At 42.9% G+C, this 27,900-nt stretch overlaps 2 protein-coding genes across 2 annotated transcripts in view; one reads left to right on the forward strand and one right to left on the reverse strand.

Moving 5' to 3' along the window:
• Positions 1–25,525, reverse strand: part of CEP83 (centrosomal protein 83) — a 201,972-nt gene extending 176,447 nt beyond the window's left edge. Inside the window, exon 1 of the mRNA XM_058673887.1 lies at positions 25,502–25,525. The gene's annotated coding sequence lies outside the window, so the exon portion shown is untranslated. The remainder of the gene's footprint in view (positions 1–25,501) is intronic.
• Positions 10,722–11,339, forward strand: LOC101518292 (large ribosomal subunit protein uL5-like). Its single transcript, XM_012926367.2, has one exon. It carries the CDS (start codon positions 10,752–10,754, stop codon positions 11,022–11,024), a length of 273 nt encoding a protein of 90 aa, XP_012781821.2. The 5' UTR covers positions 10,722–10,751; the 3' UTR covers positions 11,025–11,339.
• Positions 25,526–27,900: the final 2,375 nt, after the last annotated feature.

The raw sequence follows: 27,900 nt of genomic DNA on the forward strand, positions 1-27,900 counted from the left end.
CAAATCAAAAGAAAAATTTTGAAAGCTATTGAAATGAATAGATATTAAACCACAACATATTAAAACTTACAGGATACAGCAAAAAGCAATATTAAAAAGAAACTTCACAGCAATAAACACCTAAACTTAAAAATTGGGAAGTTATCAAATAAATGATCTATCAGTACATCCTAAGGACACAGAAGAACAAGAATAAATCAATACAAAATGAATAGAAAAAAAGAAATAGTAAGAATTACAGAAGAAATAAAATAAAAATCAGAAACACAATATGAAATGGAAATCTAGTGTTTTGAAAAAATGGAGAAATCATTACACTGGTCAAACTAACAAACAAGAAGACTAAAGTTAATAGAATTAGAGATGAAAAAGAAGATGTCACAGAAACACAAATAATCAGCAGGCATGATTACAGGTATATGCCAGCAAATTGGAAAATCTGGAAAAAAAATGGATAGGTTTCTGGACACAAAATAATTCTCAACATTGAAGCACAAAGACATAGAAAACTTGAAAATACCAATAACCATGACTGAGACTAAATCAGTGTTATAGAGCCTACCACCCCCCAAAAGCCAAGGACTGGATGACTTCATTGCTGCATTATATCAAAGTTCTGAAGAACTAATTCTAACTCTTCTTAAAGCACTCAAAACAATTGAAAGGGAGAGACCCCTTCCAAACTCATTCTTGGGTACAGAATTACCTTAATTCCAAAATCAGAGAAAACATACAACAAAGAGAGCTATAGACCAATACACCTGATAAACATACATGCAAAAATCCAAACAGAATATTTGTAAATCAAACCCAACAATATATCAAAAAGATCATGCAGGGACTAGCACTGTAGTGCCATGGAGTAAGCCACCACTTGCAATAGCAGCATCCCAAAGGCATGCTAGGTGAAGTCCCAGATGCTCCACTTCCAATGCAATTTCCTACAAGTGCACTTGGGAAAACAACAACATTGGCCCAAGTACATGGGCTCCTGAACACACATGGGAGGCCAAGGTTCAGACTCAGCTTCAGCCTGGCTCATCCATGGCCTTTGAAACCATCTGAGAAGTGAACCAGCAAATGAAATGTCTCTTTCTCTGTCTTTCCCTTCCTCCAAATATATCTCTGCTTCTCAAATAAAAATAAATATTTCAAAACTCAAACATCATCCACCTAAACCAACTGGAATGTGTCTTAAGCATGCAAGGACTGTTCAGCATATACAAATAAATATACATGATACATTATATCAACAAAATGAAAGTTAAACAACATGGTTATCTCAATAGATGCAGAGAAAGCATTTGATAAAATACATTCTTTCATAGTTAAAAAAAACCTGAAAAAATATGGATATAGAAGGAACACATTTGAACACAAGCAAGGCAATATTTGAGAAAGCCATAGCCAGCATAGCACTGTATGGACAAAAACGGACAAAAGCTGGAAACATTTTTCCAGAACTGGACAAGGTTGCCCAGTCTCACCACTGTTATTCAGTGTATTCTAGGATTTTTAGTTAGAGCTATTTGGCAAGAAAAAGAAATCAAAGAAATACAAATTGGAGAGGAGGATGTCAAATTATCCCTATTTGCAGACGACATGATCCTTTATATTGAAGATCCAAAGATTCTACCAGGGAACTATTAGAACTCATAAGAGAATTTGGCAAAGTGGCAGAATGTAAAATCAACACGCAAAAATCAATAGAATTCGAAATTAAGACTTAAAACTCCTAAATTACTAGAGGAAAACTTGGGGGAAATTCTGAGATACTAGCAGAGGAAAAGCCTTCTCATGAAGACCCCAGAGGTTACACAATAAAGAGCAAAAACAGGCAAGCAAGATTACACCAAGCTAACAAAGACGTTTCTGCACAACAAAAAAAATTCAACAAACTGAAGAGGCAACTGACAAAAAGGGAGAAAATATTTACAAACTGTGCAACTGATAAAAGGTTAATACCCAGAATATAAAACGAGCTTGAGAAACAAAAACAAAACAATCCAGAAATGAGTATAGAATATAACTGCATATCTTTCAATATAAAAGCCCGATAGACACATGAAAAATACAATCATTAGCTAACAGGGAAGTGAAAATAAAAACCACAATGTGAAATCATATTAGTAAAAATGATTATTATCCAAAAATCAAAAAGCACATGGTGGTGAGTATGTGGAGAAAAAGGTACCTAATACACTATCAGCAGGAATGAAAATTGGCATCTCTAATTGTGAAAAACTGTGGAGATCCCCCAAAACACCCATAATAGACCTGCCCTATGATGCAACTATTATACTCTGGGAACACAGCCAAAGGAAATTAAATCAGCATATGAAAAATTACATGCACTCTCATGTCACAATAACTAAGATATGGAATCACCTAGACATATCAAGTGATGACTGGATACAGAAAATGTAGTTTATACACATGATGGAATGTTACTCAGCCATAAAATGATCGAAATCCTGACACTTGCAGCCGAATGGATGCAACTGAAGATCATTATCTAAGTGAAATAACCCATACATAAAAAGGATAATATCACATTTTCTCTTATTTATGGTAGCTAATTGAAAAATAAATCATATAAAAATTGTGTGGGAGTTATATCATTTGTTGTATAGTTATACATATTGCTTCACTGAATTATACCATGAAAATGACAATATACTCTTATGCACGTGTTAAAAATATAGAAATGGTGGTGGGAGGATAATGAGGACTCCTGAGGTGCTGGTAATGTTTTGTTCTTAATTTGGATGTTGGTTAAGAATGTGATTGGAAGATCATTTAAGTGCATTTCTTAGTCTGTATATTGGATTTCGATAAAAATTTTAAAAGGTTTTTAAAACTTTTTAAAAGGCTGATGGCAGACATTTTTATAAATATTTGATTATTTATTTGAAAGGCATAGTGACAAAGAGAGAAAGAGAGGCAGAATGATCTTGAATCTCCCAGTTTACTCCACATCTGGCTGGGCCAGGGCTGGACTCCAGCCAGGTCTGCCCCGTGGTGGTAAGAACTAAAGTACATGGGCCATCTCCAGCTGCCTTCCCACATAATTAGCAAAAAGCTGGACTGAAAGTGGAGCAACCAGGACTTGAACGGGTACTCAAAAGTGGCATTTCATGTCACAAGTGGTAGCTTAACTTACTGTAACACAACACCGTCCTTTGGGATTTGTTTTAAAATAAACTGAGAGGGTGCAGGCATTTGGCCTGGTAATTAAGACACTGGGAGGAACCCTCATGCCCCATATCAGAATGCTAGGTTCCAGTTCTAGCTACATGGTCAAATTCAGTTTCCTGCTAATGCACTGGCTGGTAGGCAGCAGGCGGTGGCTCAAGTGATCAGAGTACTACCCCCCATGTGACAGGCCTGGCATGAGTTCCTGGCTCCTGACTTCAGCTGGACCTAGTCCCAGGCCATGGCAGATGCTTGGAAGTGAACCAGCAGATGGGAGTTTTGTCTGTAGCTTTAAATCTCAAATAATTTTAAAAAAACTGAAGTAGAACAAGAAGAAGGAAGAGATAGTTTCATAGATCAGTGATTTTCAAAATTTCACAAACTGTCATTCTGCTTCTCATTCCTACAATGACATACCCAGGCAATGGTGTTTCTAGAAAAAGAGTTTATTCAGTTTAAAGTTCAGAGTCCAAATGGTGTAACAGAGGTTTTTGCAAGGGGCCTAGGGCAAATGATGAGAGCACACACAAGGAGGATCACCATGGTGAGCCAGGATGCAGAGAGAGGGGCCAGGTCCAAACTCAAGTGTTGGTAACAGTCCCTGGGAGGACCAACTTCCATGTGCACACCTCCAATGACTTCAGGACCGCCCACTGGGTCCCACCTCCTAAACACAACTACTGGATTAAGTTTTCACCATCTTTGTACTGTTATTCATGACTTTAGAACAGGAGTATCTTCATGAGTTTGGGGTCTCAGTCATATTCAAACCATAGCACAGGCACACGAATAACTGAGGAGATTATTAAAATAGATTTCTGGGTCCTGCCTCAGAGACTCTAATTCAGTGCCTGGGATAAGGTTAATGAGTACACATTCCCAGCCATCTTTAGAGGATACTGAAGCTGCAGATCCAGGTGTAAAACAGACCAGCATAAGATAATTGAGAATTACTAAAACTAGGGAAGCATGTCATTGTATTTCAGTATGTTTGAAATTTTTATAATGTTTTTGTAACATTCACATGCCAATAATGACAAATTCATTGTCTGCTGATGTTACTTCTAGCTATTTATACACTTCCACATATACTTTTATTGTACAATTCACTCATTTTATCAATTATAAAACAGTGCACTATATTGGTTTTTGGTAAGCATTTATTTACCTGTTTGGAAGTCAGAGTTACAGAGAGGGAGATCAGAGACTTCCATCTTCTGGGTCACTCCCCAAATGGCCTCAGTGAACAGCAGTGGGCCTGGCCAAAGCCAGGAGCTAGGCAACCAGGTCTCCTGCGTGGGTGCCAGATCATCTTATGTTGCTTTTCCCTTTTGTGGGTATCCGGGTCAGAAGTGCAGCAGCCAGGATACAAACCAGTGCCTAAAGGGGTGCTGGTGGTACAGACAGCAGCTTTACACAGTATACCACAACGGTGACCCCTGAGTTTTTAAAATGAGGTATTGTAGGTTGCATTATAAAGTTACTGCAGATGGCAAAAAGATGATATTTATTATGAAAATGGGAGCAAACACAAAGTGTGAGAACTGATAACTTAAAGACAGTTAGGACCCTCGAGGGCCATGGAAAGGCAAGCCTTGACGGCCAAAAAGCCTCTTTGTCAGCTTCTATAGTAATCATGGCAGAGATCTTTTTATGGAAGAAAACGTGTTTTTTTATTTGAAAGGTAAAGTTACAGAGAGGGAGAGAGAGATGGGGGGGTCCTCTTCCATCTTGCATCTGCTCGTTCACAGATAACCACATAGCTATGGCTGAGCCAGGCAGAAGCTGGGAGCCTGGAGCTCCACCCAACAGTAGCAGGGGCCCAGGCATTTGTGTCATCTTCCACTGCTTTCCCAGACACATCAGCAGAGACCTAGATTGGAAGTGGAGCATTAAGGACTCGAACCAGCACTTGTAAGGGATGTTAGCATTACAGGTGACAGCTTAATCTGCTTCCTGCCCCAAAGCAGAGACTTGGACCTGGCAGGATTTCCAGTTTCTTAAAAGAGATACTTGATTAATCAGTAGTCTCGAGTTCTCTTAGGACATTTTCTTGTTCACCTGTTAGGATTTCATGACTATCCAAGGTGGGAAATGACTCTGAAAACATACTATTTTTCCCACCCAGCAGCAGGCTGGTTACTAGCCCTCCAGCTGTCTGCTAACTGTAGACAAGAACAGAGCTGGGAGCTGTTTAAGAAAGAAGGCAAGTGAACAGTAAAATGATCCCATGTCAGACATAGTGACAACTGATGAAAAAGAGGCAATGAGAGCTCTGAATCACATGTGATTCTGCCCCACAGCGAGGAGCAGTCAGGAGCAGTGTTTCCCAAACTTGGAGGGAATTAGGATCACATAATTGGAGGGCTAGAGCATGAGAACCACTATGGGCCTCACCTGAGTTTCCAACATAGAAGCCTGGAGAAGATTCCCTAATTTATAGTATTTTTTTAAAAAATGATTTATTTATTTTTATTGGAAAGGCAGATTTACAGAGGAGAGAGACAGAGAAAGATCTTCCATCTGCTTCACTCCCCAAATGGTCACAACAGCTGGAACTGAACCAATCCAAAGCCAGGAGTTTCTTTCAGATCTCCCATGTGGATGGAGGGTCCCAAGGCATTGGGCCATTCTCCACTGCTTTCCTAGGTCATTAACAAATAGCAGGATGCGATATGATATTCTGTTGCTTCTGATAAACCTTGGAAAAGCACCACTTATGTGGGGATATCAGACACTACTTGTGATGGCCACATCCCAGATCAGTGTGTCTGGGTTCAAGTCCACACTCCACTTCCATTTCCAGCTTCCTGCTGCTGTGCAAGCCTGGGAGGCAGCAGGTGACGGCTCAAGCAGTCAGGTCTGTCCACGCAAGAGACGGAACTCCTGGTTCCTGGTTTTCGCCTGGCCCAGCCTTGGCTGTTGCACACTTTTGAGGAGTGAACTTTTGAGTTCTCTATCTTTGCAATAAGAATTCGGGTCTAGTACATGGAAGAATATCCACAGTTATGCATTGAAATGCTTTCCCCTTCTCAATTATGTCTCTTTGTAGGGCCATTTCTTAAAATATTCTAATCAAAAAAGCACATATATCACAACAGATTAAGTATAAAATCATAGATGAATCCAGATGTCTTCTAGTAAGGCAGTCATTCAAGATATTTGGAGAAAACCATAAGAACATCACTCTTGGGCCCGGCATAATAGCGTAGTGGTTAACGTCCTTGCCTTGAACACACTAGGATCCCATATGGACACCAGTTCTAATCCCGGCAGCCCTGCTTCCCATCCAGCTCTCTGCTTGTGGCCTGGGAAAGCAGTCAAGGACAGACCAAAGTTTTGGGACCCTGCACCCATGAGGGAGACCTGGAAGAGGCTCCTGGCTTTGGATTGGCTCAGCTCCAGCCATTGCAGCCGCCTAGGGAGTGAACCAGGGGATGGAAGATCTTCCTCTCGGTCTTTCCTCCTCTCTGAATATTCGCCTTTCCAATAAAAATAAATAAATCTTTTTTTTTTTTTAAGATTTTATTATTATTGGAAAGCGGGATATACAGAGAGGAGGAGAGACAGAGAGGAAGATCTTCCATCCGATGATTCACTCCCCAAGTGAGCCGCAACAGGCCGGTACGCGCAGATCCGATGCCGGGACCAGGAACCTCTTCCGGGTCTCCCACGCGGGTGCAGGATCCCAAAGCTTCGGGCCGTCCTTGACTGCTTTCCCAGGCCACAAGCAGGGAGCTGGATGGGAAGTGGAGCTGCCGGCATTAGAACCGGCGCCCATATGGGATCCCGAGGCGTTCAAGGCGAGGACTTTAGCCGCTAGACCACGCCGCCGGGCCCAGAACATCACTCTTATCATGGCACTTTGTTAATTTAATTAAACTTCAGTAAATCATTAATTTCCATAATACATTATTTAGTAATATATAGTAAATATATTGTAAAGCAGAGAGATATAAAATTTTCCTAGTCACCGTTTCGCTCCCCAGTGACCTCACCTGCCTGTTGTGGAGCCGCTGGAGCCAGCAGCCAGGCTCTCGGTCTGGTACCGTACACGGAGATCAAGTGCTGGACTACTTGAGCCAGCCCTGCTGCAGCACGGGGTGCGCATTAACAGGAAGTGAGCACTCCAACAGCAGATATGCGCATCCTGCCTGCTCCACTAAATGCCCACCCTTTTCAATAACTAGATGATTTTCATAATATTCGTTTTATTTTCTAACAACCAAAATATTCATGAGGGCTTTATAAATGTGAGTTCACTAGGGTCCTAAATTACTTTTAAACGCATGAAGGTGGCCTGAGAATGCAAAGGCGGAGAACTGGCAATTCCAGCCTCCCAGGGGAGTTCCGATTCTTTGGTGATGCCTACATGGATTTTTAACATTTAGAAGCAAATTTCATGTAATTTTGTGAATATTGCATTGCATATGGTTTTTCAAAACTGCAACAAAGAAGTTGTTTTTGTAGTAGAAAGAACAGAGCATTAAAAGTTTCATGAAAGCGTTGTATTTTTTGGCTATCAATAAAAAGTGTTTGTAGTATTGAAAGAAGATTTTGCTGATTCAAACTCACTGTTTGTGTTAACCTGTTGTGTGGTCTGGGAGCCAAAAAACGGGATATCATAATACCACCTTTTGTAAAGTGTAAGAATTTTGTAAACTCTAAAGTGATGTGAAAATTATGGCCAGTATCTCTTTGCAGGGTAGCAACATGTGTAGCAGCCCAAAAGTTTCCTTTTCCTAATGAACTCGCCTGTGACCTTGACAGCTGACTTTGGAGAATTTCCTAAACCATTATGTTCTTATTTATCTATCTATTTATTTATTTATGATTTACAAAACACTTAGAATTAAATTTATTGATACATTGCTTCTGCATTGCACATACTTCTCTTCCAAATAATATTTGATATTATTTTCTTTAAACTGTCTCAACTTATTTGTGTCTGAATATTTATGACCTTAAATATTTTGCACAAAAACAAGAGGGAAAATTATGTATGAATAATAAAGGATGCTGACAGGACGGGAAAGAACATGACCCTTCCTGTCGTCCTGCTGAAGGTTGGAACGCAACCTCTGTGACAATCGCATTTTCCTCCTTCTGCAGCTCGTTGCCCTCAGATCAATAAATAAAGCGGAGGACTTTCATTTCCAGCCAGTTGTCATAGCAACTTTTGACTATCCAGAGAATAAGGAATTCTCCTATCTTAAGTCCTGACTCCAGAAGAGCTAAAAAGACACAAAGACTAAAAGGAACATTAAAGAATGATTTGCAAGATGTGATAAAATGAAATATTTGTTATGCAGAACTGTTCCAGTAAATGTGCGTGCTTCCCTCCTGACATGTTTACATTTCCCCTTATAGATTTCAGAACTCCGCAGCAATAGACTAATAATAGGTACCATTTATCACTTACTGCATGCCAGACCCATAGAACACCACATACATTATGCTTCTTAATACTCCCAACAACACTGTAAGTGCAGTACTATTTCTGTCCACGATTTACAGATAAGGAAAGAAATTTGGTTTAGACAGATGAAGCAATTTGCTCAAAGTCACACAAATGCTCATTCCCTCAACTTTCAACACAGTTGATCGCTTCTTAGAATACTCACTACTCCTTGGAATCTCTTCCGTTCCTGATCAAACATTTTGCAGGCTCCTTGGGTCCTGCCTGACAGGCAAACGTTAGGATGCCAAAGACCTGCACTCTTGCCTGTCTAGACAACGCTTCCTTTAGTACGATTTTCAATACCTTCCAGCTCCTGCCCAGAAAGCTCACGTGTTTTGTATTTACATATGTAACTGCTTGCATGACACTTTGCGATCTGGTTGATATTTCCACGATAGCACATCTAAAGCCACTTCTGTCCTTCTGTCTTTCCTACCTCAACACACAAAAGCACCAACCACCCCGTGCGTCTCAGAGCCACTTCTGCTGCCTCAGTCCCCTCACACCCTACCACTAACACATAAACAACTCACGTTAGCGTTCTCCACCAAAAGCATCTGAGATCTACCTTTCGCATCTCCATTGTCAAGTAATGAACACCACCATCTTTTCTAACAACTTTCTAACCGAGACCCCTGCTTCCATTCTCCAAAGAACAGCTAGTATGTGCTACTGAAACCACGAATCCCATCCGGCTTGATTTTAAGACTCCAACGGCTTCCCATCATCCTTAGAACTTGGTTTAAACTGTGTCTGTAGCCTAGTAGGCTGGGCAAGCTCTGGGTCCTGCTTCCAGCCCCAGGATCCTCCACTGTCTCCCTTCAGTCTTCTGCTGTGTAGCCACAGTGCCCTCCCATTTAAACATCTGTTTGCCTCCCAGGTTGCAGTATAAACAGTGTGAGCTCACTCCATCTTTCCCCAGCCTGTCTTCTGGTTGTCTCTTTCTCCTCCTTCAGGTTGCAGACAAAAAACAAACACTACCTTTTTTTGTTGTTACACCTCATAGTGTATGAATCTATAAGAGGTGCTCAATAGACATTCATGGAAGATAGAAGGGACTGAGGCCAGCCTTGTGGCAGTGAGACCCAGAGGGGAGTGAGCAGAGCTGTAGTCACTGAAACACACTGCAAGGGAGCAGCGGGCAAGCTGGGCAACCGGGAGCTGACTGCTGCTGGAGTGCCTTACACACATTGGATCTGGAAGAGGCAGAGCTAAGGCCGACTAATCCAATTATTTTAAAGATGTAGTTAGTTGTTTGAAAGATAGTTACAAATACACCTAAGTGATGGATGGACAAAGATTTCTCCTTCCCTTCATAGTTTCTAGTTTTCCAAGACGTTTCCTGGATATGTTATTTTGTTCCAACTCAGCCTGAATCTTCCAAAATCCCGAGTTGGAGATGAAGGTGAAAGGAGAGAAGCATAGAACTGGAAATGCTTTCAAGCTACTACCCATTTTATTGTCCTGCAAACTCTTGGGGTGTTAGAGGAAGGAAAGCAAAACTGAGACCATTATAGCAGTGTTTACATCCACAGAAAAGAGCATCAAATTCCTTGGAACAACTCAACATATTCTGCATCACGTCCTCACCACACAACACCCAAGGTGCTTTAAGTAGTTGTTTTCCAGCAAAGAACATTATTCCAAAATGGGAGTTAGATTTTGAACAGACAGTTGTTATCAGCCCATTGGCTCTCATTCTCTCCCTTCACTGACAATGAAGCTGTGTCTAACCACATATGAGGGGCAGGTGTTGTGGAGCTGTGGGTTAGGGCACCATCTGGGATGCCCGCATTCCATATCGGAGTGCCTGGGATTGCGTCCCATTTCTGCCTTTGCTGCTCAGTCAGCTTCCTGCTAAAGCACCTGCTACAGATGACAGCTCAGGTACGGAGGCTCTGCCATGGTGGTCTGGATGAAGTTACCGGCTCCCAGTTTTGGCTTGGTCCAGACCCAACTGTTGTGGCATTTTCAGGAGGAGACCAGTGAGTGGAAATCTGGCTCTGCCTGCCTCTCTTCATTCCTTTAAAAAAATGTGAGTGAACTAAACATTTTTTTTAAAATAAAATTTCTACTTTTTTTCCTGTTCTCCATCATGGCGGACCAAGGTGAGAAGGAGAACCCCATGCGGGAACTTCGCATCCGCAAACTCTGCCTCAACATCTGCGTGGGGGAGAGTGGAGACAGACTGACCCGGGCCGCCAAGGTGTTGGAGCAACTCACGGGCCAGACCCCCGTGTTCTCCAAAGCCAGGTACACAGTCAGGTCCTTCGGCATCCGGAGGAATGAGAAGATCGCAGTGCACTGCACGGTCCGTGGGGCCAAGGCAGAGGAGATCCTGGAGAAGGGTCTGAAGGTGCGGGAGTAAGAGTTGAGGAAAAATAACTTCTCAGACACTGGAAACTTTGGTTTGGGGATCCAAGAGCACATCGACCTGGGAATTAAATACGACCCGAGCATTGGCATCTACGGCCTGGACTTCTATGTGGTGCTGGGCAGGCCAGGCTTCAGCATCGCAGACAAGAAGCGCAGGACAGGCTGCATTGGGGCCAAACACAGAATCAGCAAAGAGGAGGCCATGCGCTGCTTCCAGCAGAAGTATGATGGAATCATCCTTCCTGGCAAATAAATTCCCGTTTCTACCCAAAAGGCCAATAAAATGTTTTCAGTGAAAAAAAAATAATAAATAAATAAAATAAAATAAAATTTCTAAAACATAACACCACTAACAAAAGACATTAAGTGGAAGGATGGTACCCTATGAAGACAAGGTCAGCTATTCAGACCTGTAGCAGTAGGATGCACAGGGCAACCTGAGCAGATTCGTGGAGGCTTCTCCCAGCTGACCCCTCCACCTTGACTCAAAATGGGTCATGAAGTTCAGTCAGTTAAAGGAAGGAATAGGAAAGCGGATAGGATATTTTTTTCCAAGAGAAATCTAGCTCTAATTTATACAACTTTCCAAAGGGTTTGAATCTCAAATCTCTCACTCTTCTTCTGGCACCCAGAAGAAGCCTGCCAAGGCCTACGAGAAATAAATTGTTATAATTTGCATGTTAGTTGGCTTTCAGTAGGTTTGGCTGCTGAGCCTTTTAAATGTCAGGATTTTAGCATTAAAACACTTTGCTTTCAACACTTTAGCAACTTGCAGTGCTAATGTTTTTGTTTGTATTTTAACTAACAATTCTTTGGCTAAAGACTTTCATCTCTGAAATACTTAAATTCCTAATAAGTAAAAAAAAAAACTTGTAGGGGGTTTAGAGAGTTTGGACCATAATGACTGAATGAAAATTAATTTCACTGTTGACCTTCATACTGACTTGCTGTGACCTTGCAAAGATAATTTATCTTCCTGCATTTTCGGCTTTTTTTTGCTACAAGACGTAAAAATAATACGGACATTATTTTTAGATCACTGGGAAAAAATGGACACGGCTGGTGTGTTTATTTGCAGATGTATTCATAGCAAATTTCATTATGTAAATGCTATTTTTAAAGGCCTTTCAAACTCTGAATCATATTATTTCTAAGTTTCACACAGAGAAAACAAAATTTAATTTGATGGTCTGTCAAAATCTAATATTATATCTGCAGTTTCCTTTCAATTATTGGAGTGACAAGAGCCTTAGTAAAATTAAAGTAATAACATCTCCAGAGTCAATTCTGTCGTATCTACTGCAAAGAGCCATTCCTTTCCTTTTTTCCCTGAAAAGTTTCCATTACTTCATGCTTCACTCTCCTGCCCCTGACCTTGGACTTACAAACATTTCAGTTTTATATGAAAAAATACTATTTTATATAAAAGAAGAACTACAGACAGCAAAAAGCAATAAAATTATAGAATTTCTCCAGTAAACAAAGAGTACAAACTAAAATCAGGTATCTTGTTTACTTTTATTTTTAAATATATTTTATTGTGAATTTTGAATTATGTGGTACAATTTTGTATAGGCTGGGATTCAAAATTCCGACCCCCCGACAGATTTTTCCCCATTTTACTACAACAGTGTAGTCCTTCATAAGAAATCATAATTCTACCAGTCTCTTATTTAAGTGTGCCCCAACACTGTTGGTACAGACAATGTCAGACAGTCCAGCATCCCATTGTCTACACATGTCCAACAGTTTCATTGGAAATCCATCTTTTCTCTGGAAGCAGGGATGCATGTTCCATTATACCCCCACATCTGTATATGATAGACCCCAGTACTCCATCACTATACATTTTCATAATTGAGAAGCCATGAAACAAGGTCAACAACTGGTATGAGTTAGAACAGCCACAACAACAACAACAACAACAACAAATTACAGCACCATGAAAAAACACACCACTGAGTAACCAACACATGAGTGACAAAAAGGAAACACTAATGTCTCTTGGGAAAAATGATGCCACTGTGTAATCCATGAGCCAGTGATGAATTCGACAAGAGAAAAGAAATTATTTGGAATAAACAAAACTGAAATAAAAAAATCAAAACACATGGGATACAGCCAAAAAACAAAAGCAAAGGCAATCAAAGCCAAAATGAACAAATGGGACTACATCAAACTAAAAAGCTTCTGTACAGCAAAGGAAACAATTAACAAAGTGAAGAAGCAACCAACAGAATGGAAGAAAATTTTTGCAAACTACACAAGTGATAGGGGACTAATATCCAGGATTTACAAAGAGCATCAGAAACCCAGGGACAGCAAAAAACAAAAACAAAAACAACAACAAACAAAACCCTGTAAAAAAAATGGGCAAAGGAAATGAACAGACATTTTTCAAAAGAACAGATTCAAATGGCTAACAGACATATGAAAAGATGCTCAGACTCCCTAGCCACCAGAGAGATACAAATGAAAACCACGTTGAGGTACCACCTAATTCCAGTGAGACTGGCCTACATTCAGAACTCAACAAACAGCACCTGCTAGCGTGGATGTGGGGAGAAAGGCACCCTCCTTCACTGCTGGTGGGAGTGTAGGTTAGTACAACCAATGTGGAAATCAGTATGGAGAGTGCCTGGAGAATTACAAATAAACCTGCCATAGGACCCAGCCATCCCCCTCCTAGGAATACACCCAATAGAAGTGAAATCTGCATATGAGAAGGGGATCTGTAACCCTATATTTGCAGCAGCACAATCTACAATAGCAAAGACATGGAAACAATCCAGATGCCCATCCAAAGAAGAGTGTTTAAAGAAACTGTGGTACATCTACTCCATGGAATATTATTCAGCAATTAAGAAGAATGAAATTTAACTATTTACAACTAGGTGGTCCCAATGAGAGACCGTTATGCTCAGTGAAATGAGTCAATCACAAAAGAACAAATAGCACATGTTCTCTCTTACATAAGGAAACCAGCATGGAAAGTGTAACTTCAGTAACCCTATCCATACTGGTTTTTGTTTGTTTGTTTAAAATCAGATATCTTAACCTAATCAATTATCTAGTAGTAGAATTAAACCTGGAAAATATTATAATTTTTAGTATTGGCCAAGATATAAATTAAGAGATTTTCATATACTGCTAGTGGGAGTATAAAGTGAGAAGACTCTTTTGAGGGGCAATTTGGCAAAACCTGTTCAAAGCTAAAATCTTTACTTTGAACTATAGACTTGTACATGATAAACATAAAATACCAGTGTCAATAGAAATATGAAGTTAACTGGAACGATTACACATTCTTGGTGAGAATGTAAGCCGACCAAGAACACTTTGGAAAAATTGTTGCATTGTCTAAACTTATTCACATCAAATGACTTAGGAATTTTAATTTTTAAAGATTTATTTTATTTACCTGAAAGCCAGTTGTGATACTAGGATTTCTAGTCTGAGTTTTATAACTCAAGATCAAACTCTTGCAGGCATGTTTATGTTTTGGGTCTATGTATGTTAACCTTTGCCGCAGGTTCTTGCCCTCACAGCGGCAGGAATTCAAAGCAGCGGCTTCAATACAGCGAAAGCAGGATTTATTTAAAAGAGTGACTCATACGTTGCTGTGTGACTGTGGACCACCCCACCCAAAGAGATAGCTGTCACAAGTAGCTCAGAGAGCTGCCTAGAGAGAGGAGAGAGATGGGGAGGAGGCCAGAGAAGGATCCCTAACCAGGGCCAAAGAGCAAAAGTAGGGCACCACCCAGGGGATCACTCTCTTTTAGGAGACACAGGTGGTGGCCCAACTGAAGGCACAAATGGGCTGGAGCTTAGCATGCTCAGGACTTCCTGGGAGTTTCATGGCACCTCTACATGGAGTTCACTTCCAGTGGCCACCATGGCATCTCTTCCTTCCTGGTTCTGGTTGATATACAGGTGCATCCAACAAAAGCAGCTGTGCTAGATTAACAGAATAAAGGGGCAGAATTATAATTTAAGGCAGCCAGAAATTCCAGCTCATGTATTCCTATCTGACTCCCTACCTAATCTCCCCATACTGTAAGGACAAGAATGCAGAAATAATTCCAATTGCCCATCAGCAATACAATAAAGACACACAGCGAGGAACATGAATGAATCCTAGTTCCACACAATGACATGGATACTCTCAGGAACGCTGTTGAGAGGAAAAGAAGCAAGTTTCATAATAACAGACTTAGTGTGGTTCTGAAGAGTACCAGCACATCATGCCGCCGCAAACACGCCTCTTTGGTTTGCGGATTATGAGATAACAGCAATTGAGAAACAGTACTTGCAAGTAAAGCTCTTAACTGTCTCAAAATGCAGAATAAAATTCCTTTGGGGGAGATTTACATTTATAAAGGAAACTTACATTTGCAAAAGGTGTCTCTAATCAAAGACAGCACAGTTCCTATTTGCATAACAAGACAATTCCTACTTAGTATACACCCTGCCTTCCTATAACTGTTTTTCTCCACTAGGAAGCCCCAAATCCCTGGTCCATCTTTAATCTGAGATGATACATGAAACTCAATCATTTAGTCCCTCCTTGGGAGTCCCATTTCTTCATGAGACCCCTATGTGTAGCATGGAACTAAAATGTTCACATGTTAATCTGTCTCTTACCAGTTGGATTCAAGTGTGCAGCCAGTGAAACTAGCAATTCTGGAGGGTGGTCCTGGCTAGGCTTGGTCCAGGTTCTTGTCTCATGTGGGAAAGCATTCAAGGAGAAGACACAGATGAAGGTAAGACCCAAATACACACTCAGGAGGAAGTGCCAGCAGCTTCAAGGTCATGCTGCAGTTACCATAATTAACAAAGTGCAAAATTGTCCCTATACAGGGTCTGGAGGTACAGGGAGATGCTGTCTGGGGTCAAAGCTTAGTTGAATATTCAAACTTCAGTGGACTTTGTGGGGCAGAGCTTGAGTGCTGCCCATTTTCATGCTGCTTTTGAAGATCTTGGAGCCGCCATGGGGTCAGGTGCAAGATGGGTGTAGCCCCACCATGATAATCTTTTTAGAATGTTAGTTTTAGGATTCCTGAGTCTGCAGAAGGTGTGGGGACAACCAGGTAAAGCACAAAAGACTATTTTAGAAAGGACAGCACAGTAGAAGTTTAAGCCTAACTGGACAGCAGGCAGCGGGTCTGAAGTAAGTCCTAAGCCTGCAGGGCCACTGGCAGAGATCCTGTTCAAGCTACTTGTAGGAGAGGTGGTCACGGGGATGTGCAGAATGCCACATCACCTTTGATAAGGTGGGCTTGAACCTGCAGAGAGTCCCGTTGGCAGTAGCTAATAGAAGCTAGTGATATACAATATGGGTTCTGTCAGTTTTGTCTGTCCCAGAAGACACAGGCTGAAAGTTGATGTGTGCTGTGTGGAATACTGTTAGGAATTTTTGCCATCAACCCAAACACCAGACACGGCAAGTCACACAGGAAGTCTTTATTCAGCACAGAGGAAGGTGGCCGCAGGAAGAGAGAGAGATGGCAGATAGAGAAGCAGGCTTTTATAGCAAGGGGGTGGGTACTGGGAGTACAGGGCAGTGAAGGATTGGTGGATAGAGTTGTAGACGTGTACAGGGCCACAAAGTTCCAGTTGATTGGTGGGGAACAGGGCTACAAGGCCCCAGGGGATTGGTGGAAAGTAGAATTGGATCTAAAATGATGCCAGGTCTAAGATGGCATGAGTCCTATTCATCTTTGGGACTGATGTTCGAGTCAGTCCCCATAAATGCCTGGGCTCAGTTCCATCAGGTTTGAGATGAACTGATGGTGCCCTCAGTGGCCAAAGAGTGTATAATATAAAGGTCTTTGCTGAAGTTCAACCCGCAGCCCTACTGAAAATATGCTCCCCTGGTGAATGGCCAGCAGCTGCAATGGACATGGAAAGGGGCAGGATTGGAGTGGTGGACATGGGGCTGCCGTGCAGGCAAGTCTTGGCAATCCTCAGCTCTTCTCTCCTCACTCCCAGCCTGCCTACTGCACCAGGCATTAGAGGAAAAGGGCTTTTTATTTTTTCCTCTCCCACAATTCATTTGTATTCAAAGACATTCAAAACCGAAGCATATGTTCTTGGGGAAAACAAATATATGTGATAAAAGTAAAAGCAAATCACTGACAGCCACGCATGGAGGGGGCAGGGGTGGTTGCTAGGAGAAAGCCTGGGTGGGAAAGAGGCGCACAGGAGACTTCAGAAGGAACAAGAATGGTTTGTTCTCTTTCCTTACACTGGGTGCTAAGAAGTGTGCTTGTAAGTATCTGCGGGGATTTTTTTTTAAATCCATTTACTGGAAAGGCAGAGAGATGGACAGACAGAGAGAGATCCCCCATCTACCAATTCACTCCCCAGAAGCTCACAGCAAATGCAGCTGAGCCAGGCCGAAAAACCAGGAGCTGGGAATTCAAGCCTGTTCTCCCGCGTGGGTGGCAGGGACCAAGCCTCTTAAGCCGTCACCTGCTGCCATTTGGGACGCACATCACTGGGCGGTTGGATTTGGGAGTTTAGCCAAGAATCAGACTCAAGCAGGGATGTGGCAGTCTCAAGCGGCATCTTAAAAGCACTGCCCCAGTTTTGTGCTTGTTTTTTTTAAACTTCATAAATATTTTTGTAGTGAGATAGTGTTTAATGAAAGCAATTTAAAGAGCTTAAATGTCCAAAACCCAGTTACAAGTCAACACAAACAGAATTTTACCTTATAAAACTGAATACGGTTACAGTATAAACAGCTATGACAGGTCTACAGGAAGGACATGCTGATGCATTGATCATTATTTATCACTTAATGACTGAATTTGCTCTCTTTTGTTATATTGTTTTGTTCTTTTTAAAATTAATTTTATTTTTTATAATGATTACATGGTGGATCAGGGTGGGAAGGATCAAGGTTTAGGGAAAACTGGGTGAACTCACTGTTTCCAATTTTGCCTTTTTTTTTCTTGTTTCTGGAGGAAGGGGAGAGACAAAGGGGTAAGTATTCTCTGTTTTGTTCTTATAAAGGACATTTATTCATTTTTTTAATAAAGGCAATAATGCTAATTTTAAAAATGACATGATGAGGCCCAGCGGTGTGGCCTAGCAGCTAAAGTCCTCGCCTTGAATGCCCCGGGATCCCATATGGGCACTGGTTCAATCCCAGCAGTTCCACTTCCCATCCAGCTCCCTGCTTGTGGCCTGGGAAAGCAGTTGAGGACGGCCCAAAGCCTTGGGTTCCTGCACCCTTGTGGGAGACCTGGAGGAGGTTCCTGGTTCCTGGCTTCGGATCAGCGCAGCACCGGCCGTTGCGGCTCACTTGGGGAGTGAATCATCGGATGGAAGATCTTCCTCTCTGTCTCTCCTCCTCTATGTATATCCGCCTTTCCAATAAAAACAATAAATCTTTAAAAAAAAAATGACATGATGAAGGGCCTGTGTGGTGGCAGATCAAGTTAAGCTTCTATGTGCAGTGTCAACACCTCCATGTGGGCACCAGTTCAAGTCCTCGCTGCTCCACTTCAATCCAGCTTGATAAAGCACCTGGGAAAGCAACGTAGGATGGCCCAAGTGCTTGGGCTCGTGCACCCATGTGGGAGACACAATTTCTTGCTCCTAGCTCCTGATTTTGGCCTAGCCCAACCCCATCTGGGGAGTGAACCAAGTGTTGGAAGAGCTCTTCCTCTTTCTGTGTACACACACACACACACACACACACACGCTCTGCCTTTCAACTAAATACATTGTAAAAAAGAGTAACATAGTGCTGAGTATAGTCATAGCAGTTCTAACTGTAAGACATTCTGTGTATAAAGAACTGTCTTAAAGTGAGAGCAGGCATTTGCTCTCAGCTCCCAGGGTGTAACATCTGCACCTTTGGAACCATCCTGCCAGATCATTCTATTTCGATCTGCTTGAGCACCTTGCACCATGTGAGAAACTCCAGAAAACAAGGTGTTGTAGTGTGGGTTGGGGGCCTATGGCATCAACTCACCCTCCAGCAAAGCTGGGGAAGAGGGCAGCCATAAGGGAACTATGTCTATGTGACCCCCCACACAACTGTTTGACAGCAAACTTCCCTGCTTGATAATCCAACCAGGTGTACTGTCACACATTATTCCTGGAAAGAGCCAGGGCTGTCCAGGATTCCAACGGGAGAAGACAATTAGAAGCTTCCTGCTTTCCTGGGTTCTGTCCCATGCACACCTTCCCTTGCTTTTACATAACCTGTATCCTTCCACTATGGATGAACCAAACCTAGGAGAATAACCGCACTATTTAACATGGTGTAACAGTTCCATGAGGTCTGTGGCTCCTTCTAGGGAATCATTGAAGCTAAGTGATTTGGGAGAAGTCCTGAACTTGCACTTGGTATCAGAAGTGAGGGGTGCTCTTGAAGACTCCCAAACCTACCACGGGTGGAGACAGGAGAAGGGTATTGATGAGTCCCAAATGTTGCACAAGTGTATTCCATAATATCACAACCAAGAAAAACTTGGAGGTCAATAAATACACTTACACATAGACACAAACCAGCTGTACAGGAGATAAATCAGACACAGACCCTGCTATAAGTACAATGCAAAAGCAAAGGAAGTTCTACATATGCATCCCAGATGTTTTTCTGAATCCAAGTCTGTGAATAGCATCTCATTTCTTCGTGAACTTTCTCTAATTCCTGTCACATGGTTACAGTCACAGTCCAGTTTCTTCATGACCCCATGCTACTAACTCAATTCCATGCCCTAACCCAATTCACCTGCAGTGGTCATCTGATCTAACCTGGCCCCATCATGGAATGCTCCCATCAATAACAATGGGCTGTTGCAGGAGTAGTTTAGTAAGAGTTCCATCATAGAATTCTGGTTACATTGAAGGTAGGGAAAAAAAATAGCCCTACAGTTGGAAGCTTAGGGTTTTCCAATGGCAGTAAAGCTAAAGAATGAAACTGGCAGTGATGGAAAGTATAGTCAACACTCAAAAGACACCAAGCAGGGCAGGTGTTAAGCATAGTTGTGACACCCGTCAGGATCATCCCATATCAGACAGCCTGGGTTTAACTGGCAGCTCCCAGTTCCAGATTGCTTCTGATATAGAGCCTGAAAGGCAGCAATGATGACAACTGCACTGCCACCCATGTGGCAGACTGGGATCAAGTGCCTGACTCGCGCTTCGGCACAGCTCACTACAGGTTACTGCATTCATTCAGGAAGCGAAGGAGAAGATGGGTGTGCTCACCCTCTTCTCTTCAAATAAATCAATAACACATTTTAAAGTACCAAACGCTTAATTCTTAGAAAGAAAAAAGAAAATAACAGTAAAAAGAAAATAAAAAAGGAAAGAAAAGGAGAAAAAAGGAACTGAAAGAAAAAAGACAAAACACAGAGTGTTTCAGAAAACTGAGGTCTTGGCCATGTTTGGGATCCAGTTTTCCTGAGCCCCAACTGTATTTCCTCCCCTTTGCCAATTTAGCTGCATGACCTTCCAATTAGGTTGTCTACTCTAGATCTTTCCAATAGTTTTTCATTTTCTCTATGGATTTTTAAAAAAGATTTACCTTACTGCTATTGGAAAGGCTGATATACAGAAAGAGATACAGAGAGAAAGACCATCGATCTACTGGTTCACTCCCCAAGTGTCCACAACAGCTAGGGCTGAGCTGATCTGAAGCCAGGAGTTTCTTCCAGGTCTCCCACATGAGTGCAGATTCCCAAGGCTTTGGGCCGTCCTCGACTGCTTCCCAGGCCACAAGTAGGGAGCTGGATGGGAAGCGAAGCAGCCGGGATTAGAACTGGTACCCATATGGGATCCTGGTACATGCAAGGCAAGGACTTTAGCCACTACGTTACCATGCCAGGACCGCTCTATGGATTTCAACTTGGAGTTACGTTGCTTGTGTTTAAGGCTATTGATGATGACACTGGGCAAGTCAGAAATGTGGCATTATTTTCAATTTCTTATGCGCAATCTCCATATCTTGCTTACATTCCCCCTTAGTAGCTCTCCAATCCATGACGCTTCTTTCATATCTGCTGTCACAGTCTCTCCTGCTTCCCTCCTCCACCTTAGGGCAACGACCTCTTAACTATCTCCTTAATACATTCTCGCCTGTGTTCACTGAATACTCACTGTAAATTAAGTGTTAAATATATACTAAGCAGTTTTTCAGGTATTGAAAAGATAAACAGCAAATAAAACAAAGGCCCTGCCTTCTTGAGAAGTCTTGTACAGGGATTACAGACAAACAAATGACTAACAAAATAGCTAATGGTTATAGGCGTTATGAATAATCTACGGCCCAATGTTGCATCTCGGATCCTCAGTTTTTCTCCATGTACCCATACTCCTGGGTATTCCTGACTGCAATGATTCTTGCTCTACTAGGTGACATGCTTTGGTCACTGTGACATTAGGAAATGTGATGCAAGCTGGGACTTGCAAAGTGCTCGGGTATTGCACTTGCTTTCTCTTGCTTCAAAGAGCCCTTCAGGCACCACGAGAGCAAGTCCCCAAGGACCACAACCACATCAGTTGTCCCAGCTAAGAGTCCACACTTGTAAATAGAGCCATTTAGCCAATTTCTCACTGCAAAGGAAGTGGCTAAAAGAAATGGCAGGCAACTCACACAATAGTAAAGATGATGATGATGATAAATATTTCCTGTTTTCAGTTGTCAGAGAAGTATGAAATATGAAGGTGTCAGAATCAAGATGGAGTCACTTGTATCAGCCCTAACAGATAAACAAATAAATAAATAAAACTGAAGGGTTAGCAAGGGTTTTAAAACCACAATGGTCTGATAATAAAAGCTTATGCCAGAATCGCAAGTACATGTGTCCAGCAATTGTCTGTTCAATGTCACACTAACATTTCCCTTACTTTTTTTTAAAGATTTATTTATTTTTATTACAAAGTCAGATATACAGAGAGGAGGAGAGACAGAGAGGAAGATCTTCCATCCAATGATTCACTCCCCAAGTGAGCCCTAATGGCTGGAGTTAAGTCAATCTAAAGCCAGGAGCCTCTTCTGGGTCTCCCAAGTAGGTGCATGGTGCCAAGGCTTTGGGCCGTCCTCGACTGTTTTCCCAGGCCACAAGCAGGGAGCTGGATGGGAAGTGGAGCTGCCGGGATTAGAACCAGCACCCATATGGGATCCCGGTGCACTCAAGGCGAGGACTTTTAGCCGCTAGGCCATACTGCCAGGCCCCATTTCCCTTACTTTTAGTCATTTAATTGACCAAAGATTATTGCTTCAATGTATTTGATGTAAGTCTTGTCACTTTTACTGTCACAAACTTCCTCTTGTTCCCAGCACTTTGGACACTCCTGTAGTCCACTTTGACCATTCCTAAATAAATATCACTTGCTTTGAAACAATACCTATGTTTGGCATGTTAGAAATGATTAAGCTGGTCAGAATTCAATGTTCAAAGAAAAAGAGCAACGAGAAATGAGGTCAAAGACAGGGCCGGTAATCAGTCACATCCTGCAAACAGCACTGAATAACTTCGTGCAGCTATTTTGCATAAGGAACATTATAGCTGTAGGCTGAGGTCATAGAAACTAAATCACTGTGTCAAGTGATTTCTTCTTTATTGTTCTGCTAGATCTTGCCAGATTGCCTTCCACTGAGGATGGAACAAGTTACCTGCCCATAGGTAATATGTTGTCTGTCCTTAGTCTTTGCTAATCTGATACAAGAAAATCAAAACCAAAAACAAATTACTTGAATCTGCACGTCTTTCATAAGGAATGAAGTTCAGTGATTACTTACATTCTTCAGAGTCATTATTATTTCTTCTCTGTGGCTGACTACTTATCTTTGCCCAAGTCTCTACTGGGTTGTCTGTCCCCTAGTTCTTGACATATTAGGAAACTGGGCATTTGTCTATGATCAGATCCAATTTGGAAAGCAACACAGGCTGCTCTGTAAAGAATAACCTATCGGGGGCAAGCATGGCAATAAGCGGTTGGGAGGCTCCTTGGATACTCCAGATGAAAGTAGATGGTGATTGAGGTTCAAAATACAGAAGTAGATGCAGTGGGTTATGGTCAGACTCACAGCGGTTATATGACAACATCTAATACTTCCTGAAGCTTTACTCTGTTGTTAGGCTCTGGGATAACAGCCTAGGAACATTTTCTCTATTTTTCCAGTAATTCTTGGAGGAATGTATTGTTTTCTTCCCTTTCAGAAGCAGGCTGCAGAGATTTGACATTGAGTTGTGGTCTTCACCCATGAACCCACGCCCCGCCCCCTCAGCCTGCAGTCTCATATCCATTCTCTGTGCAGCCAGAGTGGTCTTTCTAAAACTCACATCAGCTCTTGCCTCTCTCCTGCTCTCTGCGATAGCTAAATGTATGTGTCACCTTCCTGGGCTAAAGCATGCCCAGAGGATTGGTAAAACATCCTTGCCTATGTGCCTGTGAGGCTGTACCCGGAAGAGATGGGCCTTTGAATTGGTGAGCAGAGTACAGCAGATGGCCCTTCCCAGTGTGGGCGGGGTCATCCAATCCACTGAGGGCCCCAAAGAGAGCAAAAACACTCATATCTTAAGCCTTTAGAGCTCCTGGTCTGGCCCCAGGTTAATATTGCCCCGCTTGGGTGGGGTGATTCCCAGTTCCAACGAAACTGTATCACATAATGCAATGTAATCAATGAATAAAAAAATAAATAAAATATAAAAAAAAAATACTGCCCCTCTTGCCCAATGTGCACTCCTGCCCCTGGCTGTATGCAGGCTGTGGCCTCCTCAAAAATATGCTTCCCAGGGTAGACACTCACACAGTGGGTTAAGCTGCTGTTTGTGACGCCCACATCCCATATCAAAGTGCTACCTCAAATCCCAACCACCCCACTTCCAATCCAGTTTCCTGTTAAGGTAGCTGGGACGGGAGGTCACTGCCATCTACTTGAGACCTTGGATCAAGTTCTAGGTTCCTGACCTTGACCTGGCCCAGCCCCAGCTGTTGTGGTCATTTAAGGAGTGAACCAGTAGATGAATGATAGCTCCTCCCACCCCACCCCATCACTCTACCTTTTAAATAGATAAATAAGTACTTTTTCTTTTATAAGAAGACCCTTCCTCATTCCCACTGTCTCCTAGACTAAGTTTCAGTGGCCCTTCAGTCACAATGGAGCCATCAGCGCCTTTGGGAACCTGTGCCTGCAGCCCACATCCTCGGCGTCTAGACTAGGCACACCCGGCATGTTCTCAGGAGGCTTTTTCACACTGTTTGCCATTACGGTTTTCTTCCTGTCTGTGTCCATAACTCCCTGATAATTCCACCCAAATGGACCGTAAAAACAATTTCGCAGACAAAAGAACTCTTTGGGCTTTTTCTTAAATATTTCCGTGCAGTGTTTGTAAAGGGTTGAGGGACTGGCATTTAGACAGAGAGGTTCGTATTGCTCACGCATCAGAGTATAAAAACGGTGCGTGGTGAAAAGTCTCTTTCCTCCCCTGCACATTTCCATTCACTGTTCCTTCTCCCTCTACAAGTAGCTGTTATAATTTTTCATGCTAAAAAGATTACATATCCATATATAGGTGTGTGCATATATACTGTTTCTATAAACTTCTCACACAAATGGTAGTATAGTACACACACTTTCTCTGCACCATTTACCCCTTAGCTTATTTTAAGGGTCTTTCCATATCAACACTGAGTGTGTGTGTGTGTGTGTGTGTGTGTGTGTGTGTGTGTTACGTATGATGAACAAAATGTTCACAGTGCATTCCACATTGTTTCAGTATGAGGTCTAGCACCTGGAAGGGGTTTAATAAGGCTGTCAAACCACATCAAACTGCAAGATACAGATTTGATAGCAATTGTAGAGGATCTCCACGTGACTCCAAAGCACATGAAAACATGTCCAACATCATTATTCAAGCACAGTGAGAGTTCACCACCCACCCACCAGAGTGTCTAAAATAAACTGGCAACCTCAAACATTGGAGAAGGCTGGAATTCTCAGATACTCTTTGAGAAGCCAACCCCCTTGGAAACCAGATAACCTGCAGCAAAGCCGAGGATGTGCACAGCCTGTGACCTGGGGACTTCACTCTCAGGTATGTCTCCAGCAGAAATGCTACACGTGCCCCTCGAAGACATACAAGCACAGAAGTCCCACTTGATCATCAGGATAAAATCCAAGCTCCCTAGAACCCAGGGCCGTGCAGAGTACCAAATATTCTTAAGTCGATTTTTTTCTATAAATGTACGTGATACTAATGATAAAGTTTGTAAATTAGGCATAGGAAGCAATGAAAACAATCCCTGCAATAAAAAGGAGCGATCGTAACAATATACTGTAATAAAAGTGAAGCGGATGTGGCCTCCCTCTCTGGTTTGCTGTTAACCTTAGGCAATGAAGGGCACAGGAAGCGACAAGGTGGGTCAAGGGTGAGTGGGAAGACCATGGCAATATCTGCAGTCCCTCTACGGCTTTTAGGGATTGAAGGGGCACAGCCCTACCTTTTTAGGGCTCTGATAAGTGCAGAGGGATAAGTTGGGAATAATATGTGTTCGAAACAAGCAGGTTCAGCTAAGCCCTCAGCTTTGGTAGTGGCCACAATACTGAAGCAGCCTCACGCTCTGACAGAAAAAAAAGGAAAACAAATGGCGTCTTTGACGTTAAGTTACACCTGGTGGAGATACTGAAGTGAAAAGGCAAGAGCCCTTTGGTTTCACGTTCTTTGAATCCCCTGTGTCCTCACAAGGAGACAGTGAAAATAAAGCGGGAGGGGACCAGAAGCACTGAGCACCGTGACACAGGCCGGTAGGAGAGCGGCGCCTTGTCCACAGGCCTGGGACGCGCTACCTGTCCGGGGAGATCACCCACAGCTGCCCCGGAGAATAAACACAGCAATCTCATTCTGACCTGGGGGAGAGCCCAAAGTCCTCACCTGTGGCCTCCAAGTCTCCCCCGGCATGTGGCTCCGTCAGATAAGTCCTCAGCAACTCATTTCCGCATGGACTGTGCTTCTGAGGGGTATGCTACGGAAACCAACCCTCAGACTCGCGGGTTTACCACCGTCTGCGTCTGCTCCTCCCACGTGGAACAGTCCCAGGTGAGCACGCCTGCGGGGCAGATGATCAGGTGTGGGGTAGGGCAGGTGCCGTCCATTCCATGGCCCACCCTCCTTTAGGATCCCTAAGAGCTCCTCTGCTTCCTGCCAGCAGCTGTGAAGCGTGTGCAGAAGACCTGTCCTGCCTTAAGCTCCCTGGGCCCTACAAGTGAATGTGGCCTCTTCTGAATGCAAGAATGGGGCTGGAAAACACAGTTTCAGTCTGGGCAGACCAAGGCTCTGGCAGCAGCCTCCCTCTGCAGGAAAGGGACCAGGACTCCCTGTTCCTATCCCATGGGCCAAACCCACGGGGCCCCAGAACAATCCGGGTGCTTCCTCCAGCACCACCCTTCCGTAGGCTGACTCTAGGTGATCTCCCATCTCCATGTATGGTAACTGGCAAGGTCTTTCCTCTAGAAGAGAAGAGGAAGAACCACAAGATAAACCTCAGAGTAAGGGTCCCCATTCCACTGGGAAAACCGAATGTTAGGACACGGACTGGAGGCATGAACACTTGACTGCTTACATGGAGGCCCACTGGTGGCACCGGGAGAGGCTACATTTCCACTTTGCATAATTTTGTATATATGCACAGGTGTATGTCTGGGGGGAAATTAGCCTCATTCCAGGCTTAAAATTTGTGTGCTTCATGTTCTCTACCTTATGTATGTTACACGTTCATAGAATACCTCCTGGCTGGTGCCAAAGCCAGGTACCATGAACTCCCTGCAGATGTCTCATGCCGGTAGCAGGAACTCGGTCACCTGAGCCATCACTACTGCATCCCAGGGTCTGCCTGAGCAGGAAGCTGGGATCAGGAGTGGAAGCAGGAGCAAGGCTGGATATCAAACCCATTCACTCTGAGATAGATAACAGGTTCTGTGGCACATACCCATTCTACCTTCACTTTTTAGACTACTATTTCCAATGTATTTGAAAAGCAGGGAGGTAGAGAGATCTTCATCCACTGATTCACTCCCCAAAAGCTCACAACAGCACAGGCTGAGCCAGGTAGAAGCCAGGAGTCACAAACTCAATCCAGGTCTCTTTCATGGGTGGCAGGGAACCCAGCTATCTGAGCCATTACTGCTGCTTCCAGGGTGTGCATTAGGAGAAAGCTGGGCTGGAAGCAGAGAAACGAGGCCTGATAGGAAATATGAAATTGCTGTGTCAAATGCCCATTCCTAGCCTTGGTTTTAAGAAAACAGGTATCTGATTTCAGTTTATTTTTTATTTATTTGAAAGAAAAGGTTAATTAGTGAGAGAAGGAGAGCTATGGATAGAGATAGGTAGGTAGAGCTCTTCCAATTACTTGTTCACTTCCCAGATGCTCCATCTGGATCTTTCACATACATGTATGCCAAGGACTCAACTACAACTACATGGACCACTCTCTGCTGGCATCCCAGGTGCAGTGGCAGGAAGCTGGATTGGAAACAGAGCAGCCAGGACTTCACCCAGCACTCTGAAATGAGATGCTGGTCTTGCAGTGGCAGCTTAACGTGCTGTCCCACAACACCAGAACCTGTTTTGGTCTTTCTATGTCTGGCTTATTTTACTTAGCATAATATCTTCCAAGATAATCCATGTGTAACAAATATTAAAAATTCCTGCTTGTTAAAGGCAGAATAATACTCTGTTGTGCATCAGATTTTCTTTCTCTGTTCACCCAGTGACAGACACTTGAGTTGAGTCCATAATTTGGCTGGCTTGGATTATGTTTCAAGAAACATGGGAACAAAGATATAAGAGATGAATTTCAGTTCCTTTGGATGGACACCCAGGGGTGGAATTGCTGGACTGATC

Source organism: Ochotona princeps, chromosome 15 (assembly GCF_030435755.1).
Source record: "Ochotona princeps isolate mOchPri1 chromosome 15, mOchPri1.hap1, whole genome shotgun sequence".
Taxonomy (NCBI): Eukaryota; Metazoa; Chordata; class Mammalia; order Lagomorpha; family Ochotonidae; genus Ochotona; species Ochotona princeps.